Source organism: Thalassophryne amazonica, chromosome 6, assembly GCF_902500255.1.
Source record: "Thalassophryne amazonica chromosome 6, fThaAma1.1, whole genome shotgun sequence".
In the NCBI taxonomy this organism is placed as follows: Eukaryota; Metazoa; Chordata; class Actinopteri; order Batrachoidiformes; family Batrachoididae; genus Thalassophryne; species Thalassophryne amazonica.
The window spans coordinates 104,504,144-104,527,303 of record NC_047108.1 but is presented as its reverse complement, the minus strand read 5'-3'; the positions used below and the strand labels follow the sequence as shown (position 1 = coordinate 104,527,303).

At 40.9% G+C, this 23,160-nt stretch overlaps 1 protein-coding gene and 1 long non-coding RNA gene across 2 annotated transcripts in view; one reads left to right on the top strand and one right to left on the bottom strand.

Moving 5' to 3' along the window:
* Window positions 1-6,350: 6,350 nt before the first annotated feature.
* Window positions 6,351-23,160, top strand: part of LOC117511705 (trypsin) — a 24,740-nt gene continuing 7,930 nt past the window's right edge. Inside the window, exons 1-3 of the mRNA XM_034171625.1 lie at window positions 6,351-6,418; window positions 13,051-13,210; window positions 20,128-20,269. Of these exons, the coding sequence (XP_034027516.1) occupies window positions 6,364-6,418; window positions 13,051-13,210; window positions 20,128-20,269 (357 nt within the window). The 5' untranslated portion in view covers window positions 6,351-6,363. The remainder of the gene's footprint in view (window positions 6,419-13,050; window positions 13,211-20,127; window positions 20,270-23,160) is intronic.
* LOC117512839 overlaps window positions 9,457-23,160 on the bottom strand; it is a 27,878-nt gene continuing 14,174 nt past the window's right edge. Inside the window, exon 3 of the long non-coding RNA XR_004561391.1 lies at window positions 9,457-9,551. This is a non-coding gene — a long non-coding RNA (uncharacterized LOC117512839). The remainder of the gene's footprint in view (window positions 9,552-23,160) is intronic.

The following is a 23,160-nucleotide window of genomic DNA, read 5'->3' as shown; positions in this document are numbered from 1 at the left end:
AGTAGAACGATTCTCTCATCACCCTGCCGGGAGAAGCTTTTTTTGTCAGCTACTTTTTCAGAGTGACGCCGACTGAGGGAGGACTGGCGACTTGGTGGGATATCGATCGAACCGCAACAGCGGGCCGACCCGCACGGAGAAGCCGGCCTTCAGGCACCATCACTGGGCAGACCGAGGCAGGCAGCCTGGGGATGGAGCAAACCCACTCAGTCCGAAATCTCCCACTTTTTGGATACTATATGCGAAGTCCCAGTTTGCCCAATGGAGTTTAGTTCTGCAGCTTTATCGAGGTGAGACTAATATTAAAATAAAACGTGGCGTTTACTGAACTGCTGTGAAGGTTTATTGATCGGCTAACATTAGCTTAGCTTTTTAGCACAGTTGATCTGAGTGAACGTTTTAATTTGTAAATGATTCAGTCTTTCTTATTTTTACCAAATAAAGCTACAGCTTTTTTCAGACACCACAAAAGCTCAACTTTAAATAACTTATTTTTCGGGCATTTTTTTCCATCGTTTTTTTTTTTCCGATTTTTTTTTTCTTCATTTTTTTTATATATAAACTGTTTAGTGTTTCTTTATATTTAAAGAAATATTTTTATTTGTCCCAATCAGAAACATTTGCTGTGCAGACAACCAAACTTCCATTGATGAGCTGAACACCATGAAGTCCAGTCGAAAGAAAACATCTCTGCTCTTCAGCAACACCACCAGAGTTCAAAGCTGCAGGAGACCTTCATCTGGTCCCGAGAATCCAGCATAACATCACCTGCTTCTAAATAAACGGCTCTTTCAACAGCAACTATTTTATTATTTTTTAAAAAGCTGTTTCATTTTATATTTTAACAATAAATGAACAGATCATTAAAAATGTTCACGAATCAAAGTCCAAAGACATTTGCACAAGTAGAAGCGCTCCACTTATTGCGCTCAAATTCATATTTTAGAAATGACTCTCTCCTGATAACAACATTAAAGGCAGTTACATATTTTGGTAAAATTACAAGTTGAAATGACCGTTAAAAAAATTCATCATGAGGTTTGTCACAGAAATCCTACTTTACAATCACACTGCAGTCATTGTTAAATTATTTCCTGTTGTATTTCTAATAAACATTTGTATTTATTTACAGTGTCTGTTTTTCTGGTTGAAATGAGATATAAATAATCTACCAGACTTAAAAAAAAAAATGTACAAATTTCCATGTTATTTTGTCTAAAAATAAATGTCCGAGGTTCCCTATGTTAAACAATCAATCAATCAATTTTTTTATATAGCGCCAAATCACAACAAACAGTTGCCCCAAGGCGCTTTATATTGTAAGGCAAGGCCATACAATAATTATGTAAAACCCCAACGGTCAAAACGACCCCCTGTGAGCAAGCACTTGGCTACAGTGGGAAGGAAAAACTCCCTTTTAACAGGAAGAAACCTCCAGCAGAACCAGGCTCAGGGAGGGGCAGTCTTCTGCTGGGACTGGTTGGGGCTGAGGGAGAGAACCAGGAAAAAGACATGCTGTGGAGGGGAGCAGAGATCGATCACTAATGATTAAATGCAGAGTGGTGCATACAGAGCAAAAAGAGAAAGAAACAGTGCATCATGGGAACCCCCAGGCAGTCTACATCTATAGCAGCATAACTAAGGGATGGTTCAGGGTCACCTGATCCAGCCCTAACTATAAGCTTTAGCAAAAAGGAAAGTTTTAAGCCTAATCTTAAAGTAGAAGTAACCAAGATTAGGTTACTTCTTAAACAAGAAGTAACCTAATCTGAAATAACAGGTGGTTTTAATTTACAGATGAAAGGTTTCTAAAGAACCATTTATTGATTTATTTAGCTATTTTAATTACAAGTGTTCTAAACTTTTTTTTAACAGTAATCAGAAATTTTGAGGTAACAAACAACAACAACAAAAAACATTTCCAAGGATTTTCCAAGGAAAACTGCCCTATAAATGAGCAGTCCTGTGACACGTTTGTTTTGTAAAGGTCAGTGGTTTCTGCACCAATCTGTTTTGTAGAGTTCAGTGTTTCTGCCACTAGTTTTCCGTGTTTTGGCCCGACATGTCGTTCCTATTGGACAGCGCGAAGCTATGTCACGGCTCAGCATGTTGAAAGTTGGATTGGATTGAACTTTGACCTCGTCAGCCTGCCGACAAGCCGCAATGCGCGCTCCCATCGGAAGCGTTGGTTTAGCTCGGTTTTTGACGCAATGCTTCTGACGCATCTAAAAAGCAACGCGTCTCATTGAAAATAATGCTTTTTAGACCTATATTTGACGCTTCCGACGTATTCAATGTGAAAGGTCCATAAGAAGTTGCATGTACGTAAGTATTCACACCCTTTGCTCAATACATTGTTGTTGCACCTTTGGCAGCAATTACAGTCTCAAGTCTTCTTGAATATGATGTCACAAGCTTGGTGCACCCATTTTTGGGCAGTGTTGTCCGTTCCTCTTTGCAGCACCTCTCAAGCTCCATCAGGTTGGATGTGGAGCGTCGATGCACAGACATTTTCAGATCTCTCCAGAGATGTTCAATCAGATTCAGGTCTGGGCTCTGGCTGGGCCACTCAAGGACATTCACAGAGTTGGTCTGAAACCACTCCTTTGATATGTTGGCTGTGCTTAGGGTCATTGTCCTGCTGAAAGATGAACTGTCACCCCAGTTTGAGGTCAAGAGCGCTCTGGAACAGGTTTTCATCCAGGATGTCTCTGTACATTGCTGCATTCATCTTTCACTCAATCCTGATTAGTCTCCCAGTTCCTGCTGCTGAAAAATATCCCTACAGCATGATGCTGCCACCACCATGCTTCACTGTAGAGATGGTGTCTTGTTTCCTCCAAACATTAGGCATGGCATTTATGCCAAAGAGTTCAATCTTTGTCTCATCAGATCAGAGACTTTTGTTTTTCATCATTTGAGAGTCCTTCAGGTGCCTTTTGGCAAACTCCAGGTGGGCTGCCATATGCCTTTTACTAAGGAGTGGCTTCTGTCTGGCCACTCTACCATACAGGCCTGATTGGTGGATTGCTGCAGAGATGGTTGTCCTACTGGAAGGTTCTCATCTCTACACAGAGGAATGCTGGAGCAATGATAGTGGCCATCAGGTTCTTGGTCACCTCCCTGACTAAGGTCCATCTCCCACTATCGCTCAGTTTATACGGGTGTCCAACTGTAGGACGGGTCCTGGTGGATCTGAACTTATTCCATTTATGGATGATGGAGGCCACTGTGTTCACTGGGGCCTTCAAAGCAGTAGAAATGTTTCTGTACCCTTCCGCAGACATGAGCCTTGAGACAATTCTGTCTTGGAGGTCCACAGACAATTCCTTTGACTTCATGCTTGGTTTGTGGTCTGACATACACTGTCAATAGTGGGACCTTATATGCAGACCAAATCATGAATTTACCCCAGGTGGACTCCAATTAAGCTGTAGAAACATCTCAAGGATGAATAGTGCAAACAGGATGCACCTGAGCTCAACTTTGAAATTCATGGCAAAGACTATGAATACTTATGTACATATATATACTCAACAAAAATATAAACGCAACACTTTTGGTTTTGCTCCCATTTTGTATGAGATGGACTCAAAGATCTAAAACTTTTTCCACATACACAATATCACCATTTCCCTCAAATATTGTTCACAAACCAGTCTAAATCTGTGATAGTGAGCACATCTCCTTTGGTGAGATAATCCATCCCACCTCACAGGTGTGCCATATCAAGATGCTGATTAGACACCATGATTAGTGCACAGGTGTGCCTTAGACTGCCCACAATAAAAGGCCACTCTGAAAGGTGCAGTTTTGTTTTATTGGGGGGGGATACCAGTCAGTATCTGGTGTGACCACCATTTGCCTTATGCAGTGCAACACATCTCCTTCGCATCATCCATGAAGAGAACACCTCTCCAATGTGCCAAACGCCAGCGAATGTGAGCATTTGCCCACTCAAGTCGGTTACGACGGCGAACTGGAGTCAGGTCGAGACCCCGATGAGGACGACAAGCATGCAGATGAGCTTCCCTGAGACGATTTCTGACAGTTTGTGCAGAAATTCTTTGGTTATGCAAACCGATTGTTCCAGCAGCTGTCCGAGTGGCTGGTCTCAGATGATCTTGGAGGTGGACATGCTGGATGTGGAGGTCCTGGGCTGGTGTGGTTACACGTGGTCTGCGGTTGTGAGGCTGGTTGGATGTACTGCCAAATTCTCTGAAACGCCTTTGGAGACGGCTTATGGTAGAGAAATGAACATTCAATACACGAGCAACAGCTCTGGTTGACATTCCTGCTGTCAGCATGCCAATTGCATGCTCCCTCAAATCTTGCGACATCTGTGGCATTGTGCTGTGTGATAAAACTGCACCTTTCAGAGTGGCCTTTTATTGTGGGCAGTCTAAGGCACACCTGTGCACTAATCATGGTGTCTAATCAGCATCTTGGTATGGCACACCTGTGAGGTGGGATGGATTATCTCAGCAAAGGAGAAGTGCTCACTATCACAGATTTAGACTGGTTTGTGAACAATATTTGAGGGAAATGGTGATATTGTGTATGTGGAAAAAGTTTTAGATCTTTGAGTCCATCTCATACAAAATGGGAGCAAAACCAAAAGTGTTGCGTTTATATTTTTGTTGAGTGGGGTATTGTGTGTAGAATTTTGAGGGAAAAAATGAATTTCATCCGTTTTGGAATAAGGTTGTAACATAAAATATGGAAAAGGTGAAGCTGTGTGAATACTTTCTGGATGTACTGGGTTGGTGGGCCAGCACTTTATCCACTCAGATACCTGCTCTATGGGGCAGCAAAAGGTTATCCAAAAATCAGGCAACAGGTCACTGCACAGAGAAGAACTCTTTTCACAAGCGAACAAATCCAAGACAGCAGGAAAAAAAAAACAGGAGCACAGAACAGCAACAAAGGTCATAAACACTGAAAAGGGCACTGGGAATACCATGAAAAAGCAGAATGACCCAATACAATCCGGCAACAAAGGAATTCTCTAACAGCAGGTAAATAGGCAACCAAATAATTACATGTGGAAGTGCAGATACGTGTAACCGGAAGGACAAGAATAAACAAGAATAAATATGGAAGAAATGTCAAAGTATCACAGGTGAGATTTATCCAGATAACAGATTTATCCAGATAACAGAGAATAATAATGACACACAGAGAATTATGCCAAAAACAGAATACTGGGGAGGACAACATACAAAACTGAACAACGTGAAGATCAAACCTAAGCACCAACACATGACCAATGACAACTTGGGAATTAAGAACTCTGCCGGGCCCCCATAAGTGATTTTCTGGTCTGACTGGGATTTGAACCCATGCTCCTCTGGTCACAAGACCATTGACCGTCAGCTCCCCACAAGATGAGAGCATTTGTTATTCTGAGTTATTGTATACCCAAGCTGGCTGGGATGGACAAACCCACTCACCCGTTCATAGCAGAATGGTTCAACAGCTCAGTTATTATAACCTTGTATTTGTGTAAACCTCTATGTATTCATGCTCGGCTTCTGAAACAAATAAGCGGTTACTGCTTCTGTGTCTACACAGTGAAGAATAAAACAATATGCGTGTGTACTGAATCAGAGCTGGGATTAAACCGGTATGGCAGCTGATATGCACAGACTTTTCACTTCATTGCCAGATAGAGAAATGTGAGAATGGTGGGCTGGCAGCTCTGTGCAGTGATGACAGCGCTTGGAATGAGGAGTGGGTCATGCGGAAAAAAAGCAGTGGTCAGCAGCCAGAGAATGAGAGAACCCGGCAGTATCAGCGAGGGCTATTAGCCCGCCGAGGTCATGGACTCCTCAGATAGACGGTAGAACTGATGAGAACCATCTGAGCTGTGCTGTATTTTTAATGACGGCCAGGTCTGGAGTATGTGGAACGGTTGGCACTCGTCAGCCGGAATCTTCATTAATCCTTCGGAGAGTAAGCGCGCAATGATGAAACTTTACCACATCTTTCTTTTTTCATTTGGGATGACGCCAGCCTGTTTTAGAGCCACTACCTCAAAGTGAAACGTGTCAGATATTGAGCATGGCTGACCATGAGTAGATCAGGTGTTGTTATATAATACAAGATGTTGACAGCACAAAGTATGTTGCTTTTCACTTGAACAATGAGTGATTTGGGGAAACCTTCAGGCAACAATGGGGGCTGATCTGTACGAGAATAGTTATGTATACAGTATATCCATCCAAGGAGGTGAGTGTGGAAACAGAAAGAAGAACTATTAGAAACCCGAGAGTGCACGTGTGATGCCTTCCCTTTAAATTAGGCTGCGAGCACACAGGTAAGGTATCTCTTTCTTCAGACAGCTCCTACGCTGGTCTCTTCATGGATGTGTCTTCGTTGTTAGTATTTATGATGCTGGAAGCCCTTGCTGTCATTTGTAAGTAAACATTTAAAAATATTAATTCATTATCTGTGAATTATAAGCTTTAATGTCAAATGAAAAATTGTAATATTGATGACAACAAATCTGGGTTATTACAGCAATCTTTGTTTTTGTAGCATTTTTAAAGAAAACATCATACTTTTGGGAAATTCTCCACTGCTGATCAATTGATTGGATATTGAACATGATAATTTATTTTATTAAAGTTGCCCAAAAAATCATTGTATGTTGAGTCACGACTTACTGACGTGAATCATGAATGACACAGAAAGCGGAATAGAGATATGGAACGACAATATTTAGGATAATTATTTTTTAAATTTAAAATAATTTAGGATAATTTTTTAGGATTTTTTTTTTTTTTTTTTTTTTTTACTTTTAACTTTTTTCTTTTCTTTTTTTAATTTGCCCTCTGGACATACCTCATTTTATGTTTATTTTTCATTTCTTCTCCAGACCTTTCAAGCCTGCGTGTGGTTTACTCTGGTTTATATTTGCAATGAAAGGTTTACATCTTATCTTTCATTGTGCTGGTTACAATGACAATAAAGAATCTGTATAATGCATCAATGTGTTTTATGATTGTTCATTAAGTAGCTCTACATAAGTCTGTATTTGTAAAACCAGTTCAGAAAAGTGTTCACATACGTAATAAATCCAACTACTTTTTTTTTCAAATTCAGATCACGATAATAACAGATTAAATTCATTTCCTGAAGCATTTTGCATAACATGCATAGACTGCAAAAGAAAGTTTTAACTGGGTGAGGTGCAGGGTGGAGGTGGGGGTGTTGAATAGTGAACAGCGAGTGACCTGGTGGCTTGAGATGGTCAAAGAAGGTCTGCAGGGATTTCCACCAGTTTTTTGTTCTTTTTGTATGTTTACCATGTGGGTGGCACGCACTGTCGCATCACAGTAAGAAGGTCGTGAGGTCACTTCCCGCCTGGTTCTTTCTATGTGGAGTTTTCACGTGTTCCCTCCGGGTGCTCCAGCTTCCTACCACATCCAAGCACATTCAGATCAGGTGAATTTGAAACTTTAAGTTGGCCATGGCCCTTAGAAGCCCACTTCTGAGGGCCACTTCACACATAGTACGAATGTGGTCGAATTGCGCATGAAGCAGGAATCGTATGCCATATGTGTAAAATGGTAAATGGACTGCATTTATATAGTGCTTTTCCATCTGTATCAAAGCATTTTACAATAATGCCTCACATTCACCCCGATGTCAGGGTGCTGCCATACAAGGCGCTCACTACACACCGGGAGCAATAGGGGATTAAAGACCTTGCCCAAGGGCCCTTAATGATTTTCCAGTCAGGCTGGGATTTGAACCAAGGATGTTCTGGTCTCAAGCCCAACGCCTTAACCACTAGACCATCACCTCCCCTAAAATAAAAAATGAAATGTAAAATTGTAGCTGCCTCCATCGCCTCGTACATCTGTTGCTACAACTATTTGCGCACACCAGCAGCTGAAAGAGAGTGTGGCTGTGAGAGCCCATTCGAGCCCTCTCGTCACAGGTGTCGGCCAAATTCCAGGTGACACACACGAACATCTAACACTGTTTGTTTGACACTTAGAAAATGTGTGGCCATTCGCACTGTTAGCATGAAAACAGTCAGCAGACAATCACTGTCGAGCTGGATGTGAAATTTGTCTAAGTGCCCCCATGTGGCGTGAAAGCAACACACGTGGTGCATGTGTCTCACATTTGTGTACATGTGTCGTGACCCTGCTTCCCCCGACACATGTGGTATGCCGGGGGGGGGGGGGGGGGCAAACTTGCATAAAATGCTGATATGTATGTACAGATCTGATCACATGGGAGCCAGACAGTGAAGCCTGATTTCACACAGCACAGGGAGGGGCCTGTCAGCTGATCACAGGACACCGATGAACACACCAATTATATAAATAATTATGATACCTACATATGCATATATATATATATATATATATATACATACGCAATTACATAACAAATAATGAAAATGAATGACCATATAACACAGAGAGTGACATGTTGGTCTGGGCACTAAACGGACAGGGGGGCGTGTCTGCTCACAGCGGCTGCTGTTGTGATCTCTGCTCCTGGACATCCTGGCTGGAGAACACGTACTGTGTTTTGAAGTACATGAACTTACAACATTCCTCCGTGAGGCACGTGTCTGTGCTTGCTGTCCTCATGTGGAAATACATAAAAACATATATCGCTTTTTCAACGGGCTGGAGAGCGCACACATTGACAGGCTGTTCCAGCTGGAATGGACCATCATTTCATGTGAACACGCAGCAGGCGATTTGAATGTCTAATCTGTCTGACAGGACACGCGTGTCCTGTGAGTGCCGTGCCGCAGGACTATATGACAAGCCAACAGTGCGACAAATATGCCACTTTCAGTCACATATCAGTAGAAATATGCCATAACAAATGCCGTTTGGTCAGTTATCCCGGCATTTTTTTTCTCTTTTTAAAAAAAATACATTTATCTGCTTGTTGATTTTAGCCATTTCATGCTCCTGTTACAAGACAGTGATTGTAGCACAGTGGTAAAGTTTCTCTCTGGTAATCAGAGCTTACAGGTTTGAATTCTGTGAGTGGCATTTATTTTTTATTTAACCGCAGGCTTCTGTATTGCATCCCCTTTTATGTATTATTTATATCAACCCAGTGATGTTCACTAATTATACAGCTGGTTTTTATTTTATTTTTCTCCACATCAACGTCGCGATGTGGTGCACCATGTCCCAGCTGCTCGCACTGTTCCTGCTCACACAACACCTTCGCGTGCACAATGCCATTGCACCGGGATCGTGCATGCCTGCCCATTGGCTTGATGTTTTTGTGGTTTACTCATACGAGCTGCTCCGCCGTGATTCACCCTGATTTGTACTTATTCGTACTATGGGTGAAGGGGCCCTTACACTAGTCCATAAGGTCTAACCTTACCAGTGATCAAGCTACATGCCCATCAAGACTAATTTGCATTTCAATTGTCATAAAACCATTGAAAAATCTGTCTTCAAATATTTCTTGGCCCAAGCTTGATGTTTCAACTTGTGAGTCTTGTTCAGTGGCGGTTGTGTTTCAGCCTTCCTTACCTTGGCCATGTCTCTGAGCACCTTGTACTTATGGACTAGGTTGCAATTCTGGTATATGGTGACCCTGTTGAATATTTGCAACAAAACTTTTGATTTTTCAGTGATCACACCTCAAGAGCTTAGTTATTTCAGGAATATTGCATCCCACAGCTTTTGACTTAAATCTCTCTCTTTTTTTTTTTTTTTGTCTCATTTTCCCTGAGGTAAAGCCTAGTAATTATGCACACCTTGATACAGGGGCTTACCTACATTAGGCCATACCCTCTCTCATCACACAATTATATATCACCTGAGAATACTTAAATCCACAGCTTCGAGTAGGAAATTATGCATAGAATAGACTGCACTTATATAGTGCTTTCATTGTCAAAGTGCTTTACAGGGATGCCTTACATTCACACATGCACGCCAATGTCAGGGTGCTGCCATCCAAGGCACTTACTACACACCAGGAGCAACTTGGGAACTTGCCCAAAGGCCTTGAGTGATCTTCCAGTTTGATGTAGATTTGAACCAACAATCCTCTGGTCACCATCAGTTTAACCACTTGACTATTATGAGGGGAGGTGATGGAAATAAGAAATAAAATGAACTTGAAGGAAACTTGTCCAATTATTTGTTAATTACGCATTACTCATTATTTGTGATAAGTGTACAAAATTTCATTTAGTCCTGGTTTACTTGATTTCTGTGCTTTGTGTAATATTAATATGTTCCACACCTGCTTACTCAAGGGTCATGGGGAGGGGGTGGTATTGGGTTGGTTGGGCTGGAGCCTATTCCAGCAGTCATAGGGTGACAGCTGGGGTACATCCTGGACAGGGCGGCAGTCTATCGCATGGCCACATATGGACAGACAAACTCAGTCACACACCTACGGTCAATTTAAAGTTTCTGGTTCACCTAACCTGCATGTCTTTGGAAGTGGGAGGAAGGCAGAACACCTGTAAGGAACTCATGCAAGGGTGATTCTTAGACTACGGGCACTTATTATGTCCTTTGATCATATTGTATGAAAAACAGAAAAAAGGGGAAATTTCACACTTTTATAGTTATCTTTACAATGAAAGTGTGTTAAGAAATTTGTTCTAGTAGTCTATGATGACTTTTTCACCTTTTTTTCAGCATCATTATATGCAAATATTGCCGTTTTGTGCTTGTCCCACACCCAGACTTTTGATCTTCAATGATAAAAATGAATGGTAAAGAAATGTTTTTTCTAATGTTTTAAAATATCTCTGAATAAAATATCAGTAAAATAATCAAAACATAATTGGGGTATTCAATGTCATACAACTGTTGTGATTTTTTAAACAAAATGTAGTTGTCCCACACTATTGCCGTAATTTCCACAACACTGTAATGTCCCTAAACAGTTTGTATGAAAGATTGTTTGGATTCAAAGGAATTTTATTGTCATATGCACAGAAGAACAAGTTCCCTGCACAATGAAATGTGTCTACTGCATTTAACCCATCCTAATTGCCAGTAGGAGCAGAAGTCACCATTAGGCGCCCGGGGACCAGCTCCAGATGTACATCCCTGCCTTGGTCAACAGCAGGGCTGAGCAAACCAACACCGACCCATAACAAACAACACACACACAACACACAACACATAGGCCGGCCCGGTACATAAACATATATATGAAAAGCAAAACACGAGGGAAAAGGAGAAAAAAAAACCTGTCATAGCTGCTGCATTACACAGCAGCAATGAGGAAAAAAAAATCCCCATCAGCACAGAAAAACAATAATCACACAGACAAAAACAAGGACACAGGACGACAACCGAGATTTGAAAAGGTCCAGTTTATCAGAACACTACGGAGGCAGCCTGTTTGGCGCCGTCAACGGCCTTGTCCGACAATCCTTGAGGGGGAGGGGCAGCCCTGAGCAGTCCTGAGCACAGTCAACATCAGAGCTGGAGAAGCTGAGGGGAGGGGGGAAGACCAGGGAGCGAGGCTTAAGTGTTGATCTTCTGAGGAGGTTTTATCACAGCGACCTTGAAGTGCAGCTGTATTTGGAGAAGCCAAATGAATAGCCAGATTAGCAGACGCCTGAAAGACTCCACAGTTCTGAGAACAGAGTGGCTCTCAATGCATCTGAATGTAGAATGTGGTCTTCACAGACGGTCAGAGCTGGTTTCCAGGGCTGTGATTCTATTCGAGATGTTTTCCAACGCTGCGCAGCCACTGCCTTCCCAATCGAATCAATCATGTAGGGCAGCCTGGAAGGACCAATCAAAGCTGCTTTCACTTTCTTGATTTTCCGGTAAACCAGCATAGTGCCCGCTCCACACAGCAGAAAGCCGGTCACCACCAAGCCGAATATGTACACATCTTCGACGTCCTCCACAGAAAGCATGTAAAGGCACATGACCTGCCATCTCCTCCACGAGTCCATCACGTAACCCATCACATGCGTCCCGGCAGGACAGGTCGGGTCCTCCGCCCCCGAATGTCTTGTAGAAAAAATAGTGTCAATTGCATTCAGAGACCACTTTAACAGATCCATTTTTGTCGTTTTCCAGAAGAGCAAAGCTGCAGCCTCACAGACAACATGCCGCAGAAGCAGGAAAGATAAGGAGGGAGGGAGAAGAGAAAAGTGCGTCCGTCTCGGCCGAGTGCAAGCTGGCAAAAAAAAAAAAAAAAGTAGTTTCTATGGAGATAAACAGTGGCATCAGAGCACATGTATATAGCGCCAAATCACAACAAACAGTTTCCCCAAGGCGCTTTATATTGTAAGGCAATGGTGTGGTGGAAATTACATTTGCAAGGCCAATAGTGCCCGTAGTTAATCACCCCTATACATTTAAAAAAACAAATACTTCAGTCATTCCCCACAGAGCTGCACTGCAAAATTGAACTATTTTTATTAAACATATTAGTTGCTTTTTTTGTGTTAATCATCTAGATTTCAATTAAATTCCAAAATCAATTATTAATTAAATTGTTAATTTCTAAAATTGTTGCATAATGATCTTATCTGGGGGTAAACCACACAGAGTTACAGATACATTCTCTTCATCACATGCACCTCTACTGTTCATGTGCATGAGATCAATATCTCAGATGACAATAAAAGAGTATAGTTCCATCTCTCAGATGCTCATGTTTGTGGGAGAGATTTCAGATGGTTGACGGTCAATAATGGTGCACAGTATGTGACAAGAAATGTTGCTTCTCTCACTCGCACACACAATAAAATATTAAAGATGGATTAAACTGCACTTTGTTGTTGCCCAGTTTGCACTGAAGTTCTATTAAGGACATAAAACTGTTTTGCACAGAGAACAAATCCAAAACCAGATCAGTGTGCCTTTTCCCCCGCCCTTCGTTACCATCATCCAAAATGCATGTGTCCTCCCTCACTGACTTTCATTGATCTGGAGAGCCAGAAGCTACATGCAGTGAAGCGATGGTTTCACAAAAATGTTGTGATTTGTTGCTGATGCTGCACTTGCAGTAATAATATTACAGGATTTGCATCCAGTCTAAATCTACTTTTGCACATCACAGGTGAGGTGCAGCCAGGGGGTCGCATCCTGGGAGGATATCCTGCAAGTCCTTATTCTATCAAGTACATGGTGGCTGTACGGACATTATGGGGTCAGCACCTGTGTGGGGGCTCCTTGATTAACAAATACTGGGTGATCACTGCGGCGCACTGTAACATTGGGTGAGTTTCTCCTTTTTGGGGGGGTTTATTATTCAGGTTGGTGTTTTGTAATCTCAGTTTTGATAAACTTTTTTAAACAGATAGCACAGGGTAACCTTGCTTTAGTTAAAAAAAAAAAACTCACTTTACACTCTGTACTCATAAGAAAGCACATTCGCATTTGTGTTGCTATCATCATGAGCACCTCCCTGATCGTGTTCATTTCCCCTTTGGTTCTGTTTTGTTTGTTAATAATTTCTGTTTGCGTTTTGCACATTGAGCAAGATGATCTGCTGTTTCATGTGTGTGGGACTGATTTTCTGGCAGTTTTGCTCGAGAATATTTTCTTGTTGACCCCTGACAAAAGTTGGGTGGTACCTGTCACATGGGTTTGATTTGTAATTATCAATAGACTGCAGACAAGTTAAATTAGCAATATACTGTGAGGAATGTCCTTTGTAACAGAGCGCACAGCACACTCATTTTGTCACCTCGGCTCGCTTTTTTTTTTTTTTTTTGCAAACGTGGACGTGGCAACAGCGCATCTGGACGTGCAGGGGGGCGGCAATTTCAACATCACTATCTGGCTTTTCGAGCATCTGATGAACTACGATGGCAATCACCAACATGGATTCGTGACAGGAAAAAGTGAAACGCTCAGCCTGCGAGTCATAACCACAAGATTAGGAGCAAAAAGCAGAGGAACGAGTGATGGACATCACCCTGCTGGACTGTTTTGGAGTGAGGCCAGGCCGAGCTGAAGTGGTCGACCCGACCAGAGACCCACAGACCCGGTCAGAGAGAGACAGCAGTGATCAAGGGGACACACTCAGTCAGAAATTCTTCACTTTTGGATATATACACACACCCAGTTTGAAAGCAATGGACCATCTACAAATTAGTCTGAGGTGAGTGAGTAATCTGAAAGTGAAACGTGACGTAGTGCACCACTGAACACTGAAGTTTTATCACTAATGTTAGCTTAGCCTTTAACTGCAGTAGCTTTTATAAATTGTTACTGCTGTGACTACAAGAACCGTCTCAACTTATATACTGTAACTTAGATTTTTTTTTTGTAACTGGGTGATTCTTTAACTATGGGCACTATTGGCCTTGTAAATGTAATTTCCACCACACCATTGCCTTACAATATAAAGCGCCTTGGGGCAACTGTTTGTTGTGATTTGCCGCTATATACATGTGCTCTGATGTCACTGTTTATCTCCATAGAAACTACCCAAACAATCTTTCATACAAACTGTTTAAAGGGACATTACAGTGTTGTGGTGGAAATTACGGCAATAGTGTGGGACAACTACATTTTGTTTAAAAAAATCACAACAGTTGTATGACGTTGAATACCCCAAATTATGTTTTTATTATTTTACTGATATTTTATTCAGAGATATTTTAAAACATTAGAAAAAATGTTTCTTTACCATTCATTTTCATCATTGAAGATCAAAAGTCTGGGTGTGGGACAAGCACAAAACAGCAATATTTGCATATAATGATGCTGAAAAAAGGTGAAAAAGTCATCATAGACTACTAGAACAAATTTCTTAACACACTTTCATTGTAAAGATAACTATAAAAGTGTGAAATTTACCCTTTTTTCTGTTTTTCATACAATATGATCAAAGGACATAATAAGTGCCCGTAGTCTAAGAATCACCCAACTATTGAGTAATCAGACCTTAAAGAAAATAGCACAGCACTGTTTTGTGTTTCTTTATATTTTAATAAATATATTGTTTTACTTGTCCCACATCAGTAACATTTCAACATTTGCTGTCCAGAGAACCTTGTAAATACAGATGCACTTCAAAACTTCCAGTGATGGAACTGAACACCAAAACCTGAAGTCCAGAAGGAAGAAGAGAACATCTGTCCTCTTCAAAATGTGAGGAACGTGTCTTCAAAAACTCCACCAAGAGGTCGAAGCTGCAGAGGAGACCTTCATCAAACTCACACCTTGTGCTACACTTCTAAATAAAACAATTGCTCATTAAAGAGCAACTATTTTATTGTCTGAAAAAGCTGTTTCCTTTTATATTTTAACATTAAATGAATGAATCATTAAACATGTCCATGAAGTCAATGTTCAATCAATAAGACACTTGCACAGATCTGCAAGCTATTGTGTGCAATCTCAGTTTTTGCACAATGCTTTTCTTTGAAAATAATGGGTTTTAGAGGGATGTGCACTGTCTTTGCATGCTCGGTGTGAAAGACACTTCATTTCACTGATGTGCACGGCTGTAATGTACTGTACTGGATATTTGCTTAATGCCCTGGAGAAAGTGTTGACCCTGTCATTGTTTAATTCAATCTCTGCATAAGAGGACCTTGATTTAACACTGGGTGTCACTTTGTAAAACTGTTATTTTTGACACATATCAGGTATTCAATTCTGCAAGGTATCCAGCCAGGAAAAAACAATTTGAAAGTGATACAGGCACAGAAATATGAATAGTATTATGTAGTAATTGAACATGACTCACAGCCTTGAGGCTGTCTTGGGTGAATTACAATAAGAGATGTTACCAAGATGCCTAAAAAAGGAATCAGACTTATATTTTAATCTCCTATCTATCTTGCTAGATAGCAAGCTAACTACCTAGCTAGTGACTGGATGCTTCAGTGAAGTACTCGTACAGTGTCCCTAGGGTTGCCAACCGTCCCTTGAAAAACGGAATCGTCCCTTATTTGGAAATAAAAGTGTGCGTTCCGTATTGACCTGAAACGGGACGCAGTTTGTCCCGTATTTCTGTGAGAATCAAAAAGTCTGTAAAATGTCAATGGAATTGACTGGCGCTTTATATGGAAACTTACGGTAAATTTGATCCCAGCCTCTCTCCTGCTTTTCACCAATGAGCTGACAGACACGAGTTGACAATACAGAATCACTCTTATCTCATTGGTCGAGGGACATCTGCTCGCAAGAAGATACCGACGTCATGAGCCGACGACGGTCGCTGGACGACAATAACAAAGCAGCATGGCTGATATCTATACGGACACAGACACTACGGACAGCAGTGTCTGTAACGTCGTTACTACTCCTCCTAAAAAAAACAAAAAACAAAAAAGAATGCAAAAATACAGGGGCGAATGAGAAAAGGAAAATGGCTGGGTGGAAAAGGTGCACGACAACAGTATTGTTTACTTTTCAGACTTTATTTTTTGCACTTTTTATTACACTAAATGTGTAAATGTGCACTGTTACATTGTTTTGCACTGTTACATTGTTTTGGATGATGCAAATTTTCTATTGTTTTTTTTTTTGTTGTTAATTTTTTTTTTTTTTATTTATACAATTTAAGTTAAGAGCAGGGGTGGTGGCCAAGTGGTTAATGCGCTTGGTTTTAGTTCGGAAGGTTCTGGGTTCAAATCCCACCCCTGCCACATTTCTCCATGTAATGTGAAGTTGCGTCAGGAAGGGCATCTGGCGTAAAACCTGTGCCAAATCAACATGCAGATCCACCTTGGATTTGCTGTGGCGACCCCAAGTGCAAACAAGGGAGCAGCCGAAGGGACTTACTTATACAATTTAAGTTAAGCAATAACACTACAGAGATTTATTTTTAAAGAAGACAGAATGCTCATATTGAAATTGTGATTGAAAATTTATTTTGCACTAAAAATAAATTGCTAAATAATAATTTGTTTCCACGTGTTCATATCAGAACAAATGCATGTATGCATCTACCTAAATTCAGGGTCAAGTCAACAGTAGGTAAGTCCCTTCGGCTGCTCCCTTGTTTGCACTTGGGGTCGCCACAGCAAATCCAAGGTGGATCTGCATGTTGAATTGGCACAAGGTTTACACAAGTTTTACACCGGATGCCCTTCCTGACACAACTCCACATTACATGGAGAAATGTGGCAGGGGTGGGATTTGAACCCGGAACCTTCTGAACTGAAACCAAGCGCATTAACCACTTGGCCACCACCTCTGCTCGTCAAGTCAGTCAAATGGTTAAAAATCGTTTCACACAGACGCTGGGAAGGGTGAAGGCAATGGTCAGTCGGCCGGTCGGCCCTGGCGGTGAGGTGTCCCTTATTTATTTTTCAGAGAGTTGGCAACCCTAAGTGTCCCCTCTAGTCATATTAAATGCTACATATGCTGTCAAAAGCATGTCATCATGTGATGGCAGCAGGTTTTAGCATCTATTCACAAATTAACCTCAACTTCCATCATTAACCACAAAGTGTTCATGATAACTGCAGTTAACATAACTGCCTATGCTAAAATGCTGCTCATACCCAAATGCAAAACTTTGTTAGCATTTCTCTAGTATGGCACATTGCTAGTCAAATGTGCCATGTGTTTACTCTGTATTCCTAGGGATTAGAAGATGACTGCATATTTATCTTTTGGTTATCATGTTCCCACTTTGTTAAATAAGGAATCTTGGTGTCACCTTTGACAGTTCTTTTAAATTTGAAAAGCAAATTAACTCTGTAATCAAGTTTAGCTTTTTTCAGCTTTGTCTCCTGGGTAAAGTTAAACCTTATTTGCCTCAGGCTGACTTGGAGAGAGTGATTCATGCTTTTATCACCTGTCGTTTGGACTATTGTAACTCCCTGTACTGTGGGCTAGATCAAATGTCCATTCATCGTCTGCAATTGGTCCAAAACGCTGCAGCGCGGTTGCTTACAGGCACCAGAAAGGGGGACCATATAACTTCTGTACTGGCCTCTATGCACTGGCTTCCAGTCAGTTGCAGGATTCATTTTAAGTTGTTGTTGTTGTTTTTTAAATGTTTAAATGGATTGGCTCCCTCCTACCTCTCCGAGCTTCTGTTGGTTCATGCTCCAGGTCAAACTATGAGATCGGCCAATCAACTGACTCTGGAAGTGCTGAGATCCCGGCTGAAAACCATGGGAGACCGTGCATTTTCAGTGGCGGCTCCCAGACTCTGGAATGAGCTTCCTTTCAGTGTTCGTATGGCCCCATCTTTAAACATTGTTAAAAACTCACTTGTTTGCTCTGGCCTTCGACTCAAGCTAGTCGATTCCTGATTTGGTTGTGATCATCATCTTAGTCATTTTGTTCATGTTGTGTTTTTTATTATTACTATTATTATCTTTTGGGTGTGTGCAGCACTTTGGGCAGTATTTCTGTATTAAATGTGCTATATAAATAAATTTGACATTGACATTAACTGGGTCACTTAGCTGGTCCGTTTGAAGAGATGGTTCAGATGATCCGTCCATCCATCGTTGATGTTCATGCTCTGGGCAGCGTGAGCTCACTTGGGTCAAGGGGTTAACTCAGTTTTCTCCCCGGCAATCCCAACGGCTTGTGTCGGCTGGTTATACCAACCAATGGCCTGCTTGCAGTTTATCGTCAGCTGGCTGGACCTCAGAGGTGGAAGGTGTTGAAAATGGTTTCTGGTAGCTTTTCAAAAGTTTGATGGAGCCAGATTAAAAATCTTTGTGAATTTAGAAAAAGGTTAAAACTTTAAAAGCATTGAAAAAATCAATATAGCCGACAGAAAAGGAGGGTCGTTTTTCTGGAAATTCGCTATTAATTTGAAAAGCTCAGCTCAGAAGTTCTCTTAAAAATTCAAAAGACTTGACGCACCTTAAAGTGTCAGGTTAAACTTTAAGTTTGTCAAAAATAAAGGATGAATGAATGAATGCCATGTGGTAGCCTAGCTTAGCTTAACTTAGCAATGGGGCCTTGGCCCAAAAATAAAAATTAAGCGTTAAAGAAAGAGAGAGAAGAAAAGAGAGTTGCAGAGCGCTCCAAGAGGGTGAGCGAGACTTGGTTCTAACTTTTTAAGGGGGACTGATGTCACCAAACTCCGCCCATTTAGAGTGTGTAATCTCACAGACCACTTCACATGCTCAGAAAGGGCAGACAGAAATGATTCAGCTATTTAAACACATGAACTATTTTGAAATACTATTTGTCCTAAGACACTCGAATGGATACACATTATTAATCGTCACTTAAACACTTCATTTGGTTAAGACAGAATACTTCAACATATTGATGATGGAGAAAGAATCACACTTAAACACACATCAGTTAAAATGAACACATGCCAGTAAACTGGAATGATTATATGCAAAGCATTTTGTTTGATTAATCAATACAAACAGCATTAGAAGTTTATATATACATGAATAAAAGAATACTGATCTAATTCTTTTTATTTTAAACAAAAGGTCTTTTCCTTTGCTTTAGACCTCAAGATAAAAGCTGATTGTCAAGACAAAGTTTATGACTGGGTCTTGTCATGGGAGAAGGTCCTGGCCTTGGCATGAAGTCATAAAATTCAGGTTCTCCTGGCCTGGAGAAACTCAGATTCTGATGTGAAGCAATTATAATGTCATGTAATTCATAATGACCGGAGATTAACCGATAAAAAGGCAAGGGCTCCCCTTTGAAGAACTTTTAAATTATAGTTTTGTTTTGCTGTGAATCCCAGTGTTGGCCCACGGGGGATGTCTCCAAGCTTATCTGAAGATCTCCAGATGACTTAGGAATTTCTCAACTGAGAGGGAAAACACAGTCTTTTGTCTGCAGTTCCAAACTCAGGTTTTTGTTGAGACAGCATTAATGTATTTATTTAATTAGGGCGAATCGAGGCCATGGCGCTATAGTATATATTTGGTATTTTGATTTCTAATTGTTTTTTACAGTTGTTAAATTTTAATGTGTTCTAATGTTCATGTTCATTACTTTGAAATCAAGTGGAAAGAGCTATATAATATGATTGAAGTTGTTTTTTAATGTGTCATGGGGCTGAAAAAATACAGTGATGTATAATGTAATTTTCGTCTCTTTTAAAAATTTGGTTTCAAAAAGCATCATTAAGGAATTGCAGTTGAAATTATGATACCAGCACAAGCACTGGTTTGGAGATTTTTGATTGGTACCCAGCCCTAACTATAACTGTCTTTTTTTTTCCCATCTGCAGGGCAAAGAACATGATGATAGTGGCAGGAGAGTATTCTCTGACAATATACGAGGGGACAGAGCAGTATGCCAGCATCCACCTTTTGATTCCTCACCCTAAGTTCAACCCCAGCACCAATGACAATGATATTATGCTCGTGAAGGTACAGGATGCAACACTATGTTTTGTTCTCTTTGTTCATGTTATACAGTGTACATCCTATCAAACAACTCTTCTGTTGTTGGACTTTACCAGAAAATAAGTTGGGCATGAAGACAGTAATACCCCCATCACACATAGCCGGAATCACGCAGAATGGCATCAGAATTACGAATCGGTGCACATCTGAAAAGTGTTGATTTCAGTTGCAAAACCTTCTGACAGCCATCTGCGGAAGTCCACACAGTTAGCCGGCGGCCCCAAATGTGATGCACATGTTCAAAACCCTCCGGGCACTGTCAAGATGTGATACCTATCTGACGGTGGTCCATGTGCAATCTGAGGACCATCTGACCGCAATTTATATATTCTGATGGTGGAAAAAACGGGATCTGAAATGATTTGAGCGCATACGAGGGAATCTCGAGATGTATCTGGCATGGTATGCCTGCCGGTATGACCTGCACATGCCACGTATAATAATGTCCACCCCCCACAGTACAAAAGAACTGTTGAAATGTATGTGGCACGCTTCATCACAATAATAATTGTGAATTATTATCATGTACAGTGAAGGTGAACAGCGGCTATCAAACCACAGTGCGCTACTATGCGCACCCCGCTGCAAATCTGAACGGGCTGTTATATCCACAATAGACCTTACAGTACAGTACAGTCGAGATGAGGTGAGTCGTGCTAGTGCGCATACGTGCGCATGTGCACATCGCTCTACCCCGGACTTGAAGACATCACCCATCGAGATGAGGTGCCTCGTGCAACTGCACATGTGGAGATGATGTAACTCACTCGACGTGCAACTGCACATGCGCATTTTTTTGTTTAGTTTTTTCCGTCAAAGTTTTTTTTTTTATTATTAATTGTATTCAGTGTATTTATAGCCTTTTAAGTAAAACATTTTCGGTATTTTATGTTAGGAGCATAAATGTATGTATATGTATATTTTGCCTGTCGAAATAAGCTAACTCCAGGTTAAAAATACTTATCTTTTACAGTGAGTAGATTTTATACATTACTACGTTCGGATGAACAATTTATACATTTACTTGCCCGTCAAAATAAGTGAACTTCGTCAAGTATTTTTTACAGTGCACACATATGCAGTTACGTGAGGAACCTCATCTCGACGACGCACCTCATCTCGACGACGCACCTCATCTCGACAGAACACCGGCAGCCTGTGGTTAAAATCCTCTCACCCAAAATAAAAAATAAATCCCATGTGATAATACAACCATCACGGTGTCCAGAGATGCTTTGTGCTCCTGAATTGAGCAAAAAAGAAAAAAAGAAATTAACGCTCGCTGGAAAGGCTCCATCTGACGCAGGGGACAGCATGGCCCAATGCCAGCAAACTTCCAGCGAAGCTGTCCAGTGGCACTAAGCGCACGTGTTCTTAGTGGCTCATATATTCATTCATACACACACACACACACACACACACACACACACACACACACACACACACACACACCACACACACACACACACACACACACACACACACACACGGCTGAGTGATAATTGCAGTCCCGTGCTTGTGGGCCACATGCACTCACATGCACGTGAGGAACACAGCGCTCCTGTCCTGTGTTTGCCATCCATATGTTTGGACATCAGACAAGTCTGCCTTTTATGGCCATCTGACAGCAGTCTATGCCATCTACCTGTTATCTACATGCGCTTTGGATGCCATCATGCAGGTGTGACAAAGCAATCTGGATGCATTTTGACACGGCTGACCACGCCTCTTTTCCAGCAGACTACGTTGGATTATGGCAATATTTGCTGTATCGGGCATGGTTCCTCCACATTCTTGCTATGTGTGATGGGGCTTAAGGGTTACAGCAATGTGACATATAATTTGACCTATGACTGACCTCACCAGGGTTAGTTCTAGAATCCAAATCATGGCGTCCAAATTGCCTCTAAATTACAGTATCTGGGAAGTGCAAACCAAGTTTATGTGTTAGAAAGCACATTTACAAAAGCAAAAACAAATTTACACTTAGAACACAAAATTACAAAAATAAAAACAAATTTACATTTATAAAACAAAATTAAAAAATTTTGCAAATTGAAAAACATGTTTCCAATGGCAAAAGAAATTTAGAAAGTGGGAATTTTTGGTTTTTAAATGTTAATTTGTGTTCTAACATAAATTTGTTTTTACTTTTGTAAATCTGTTTGGTTTAAACTTCCCAGCCACCATACAAATCAGGTTGAAAATCAAATTCATTGACCTTTGCCAAAATAAGTTCTTTAAAAGGCAATTTTGGCATCAACCTTCATTGACATAATTTTGGTAGATATCAGAAAAACCCTGGGAGGAGAAGGAAAACAAACAGGCAAACATAACTTTGGACCCAATGATTGATCTGTAAAAAAAATTTGATCTTGGTAGGCAATTCCACATCCCACCTCTATATGTGTGCCAGTTTTCGTGCAAATTGGACTAATAAACCTAAATTTATACCTTTGACTTAATGACCTTGACCCCAATGATCGGCCTTTGGTAAAGTGAACTCGCCTTTGCAATTTCAGAACCTACCTCCATATGTGAGCTAGGTTTTGGTGCAAACTGGAGTGAAACTTTAATTTTGGCCTTTGAACCAAATGACCTTGACCCCAATAAACCCAATGATCTTGACCCCAGTGATTGAGCTTTGGAAAATTTGATGTCATCTGGGCAATTTTTGAAGCTACCTACATACACTCAACAAAAATATAAAGCAACACTTTTGGTTTTGCTCCCATTTTGTATGATATGAACTCAAAGATCTAAAACTTTTTCCACATACACAATATCACCATTTCCCTCAAATATTGTTCACAAACCAGTATAACTCTGTGATAGTGAGAACTTCTCCTTTGCTG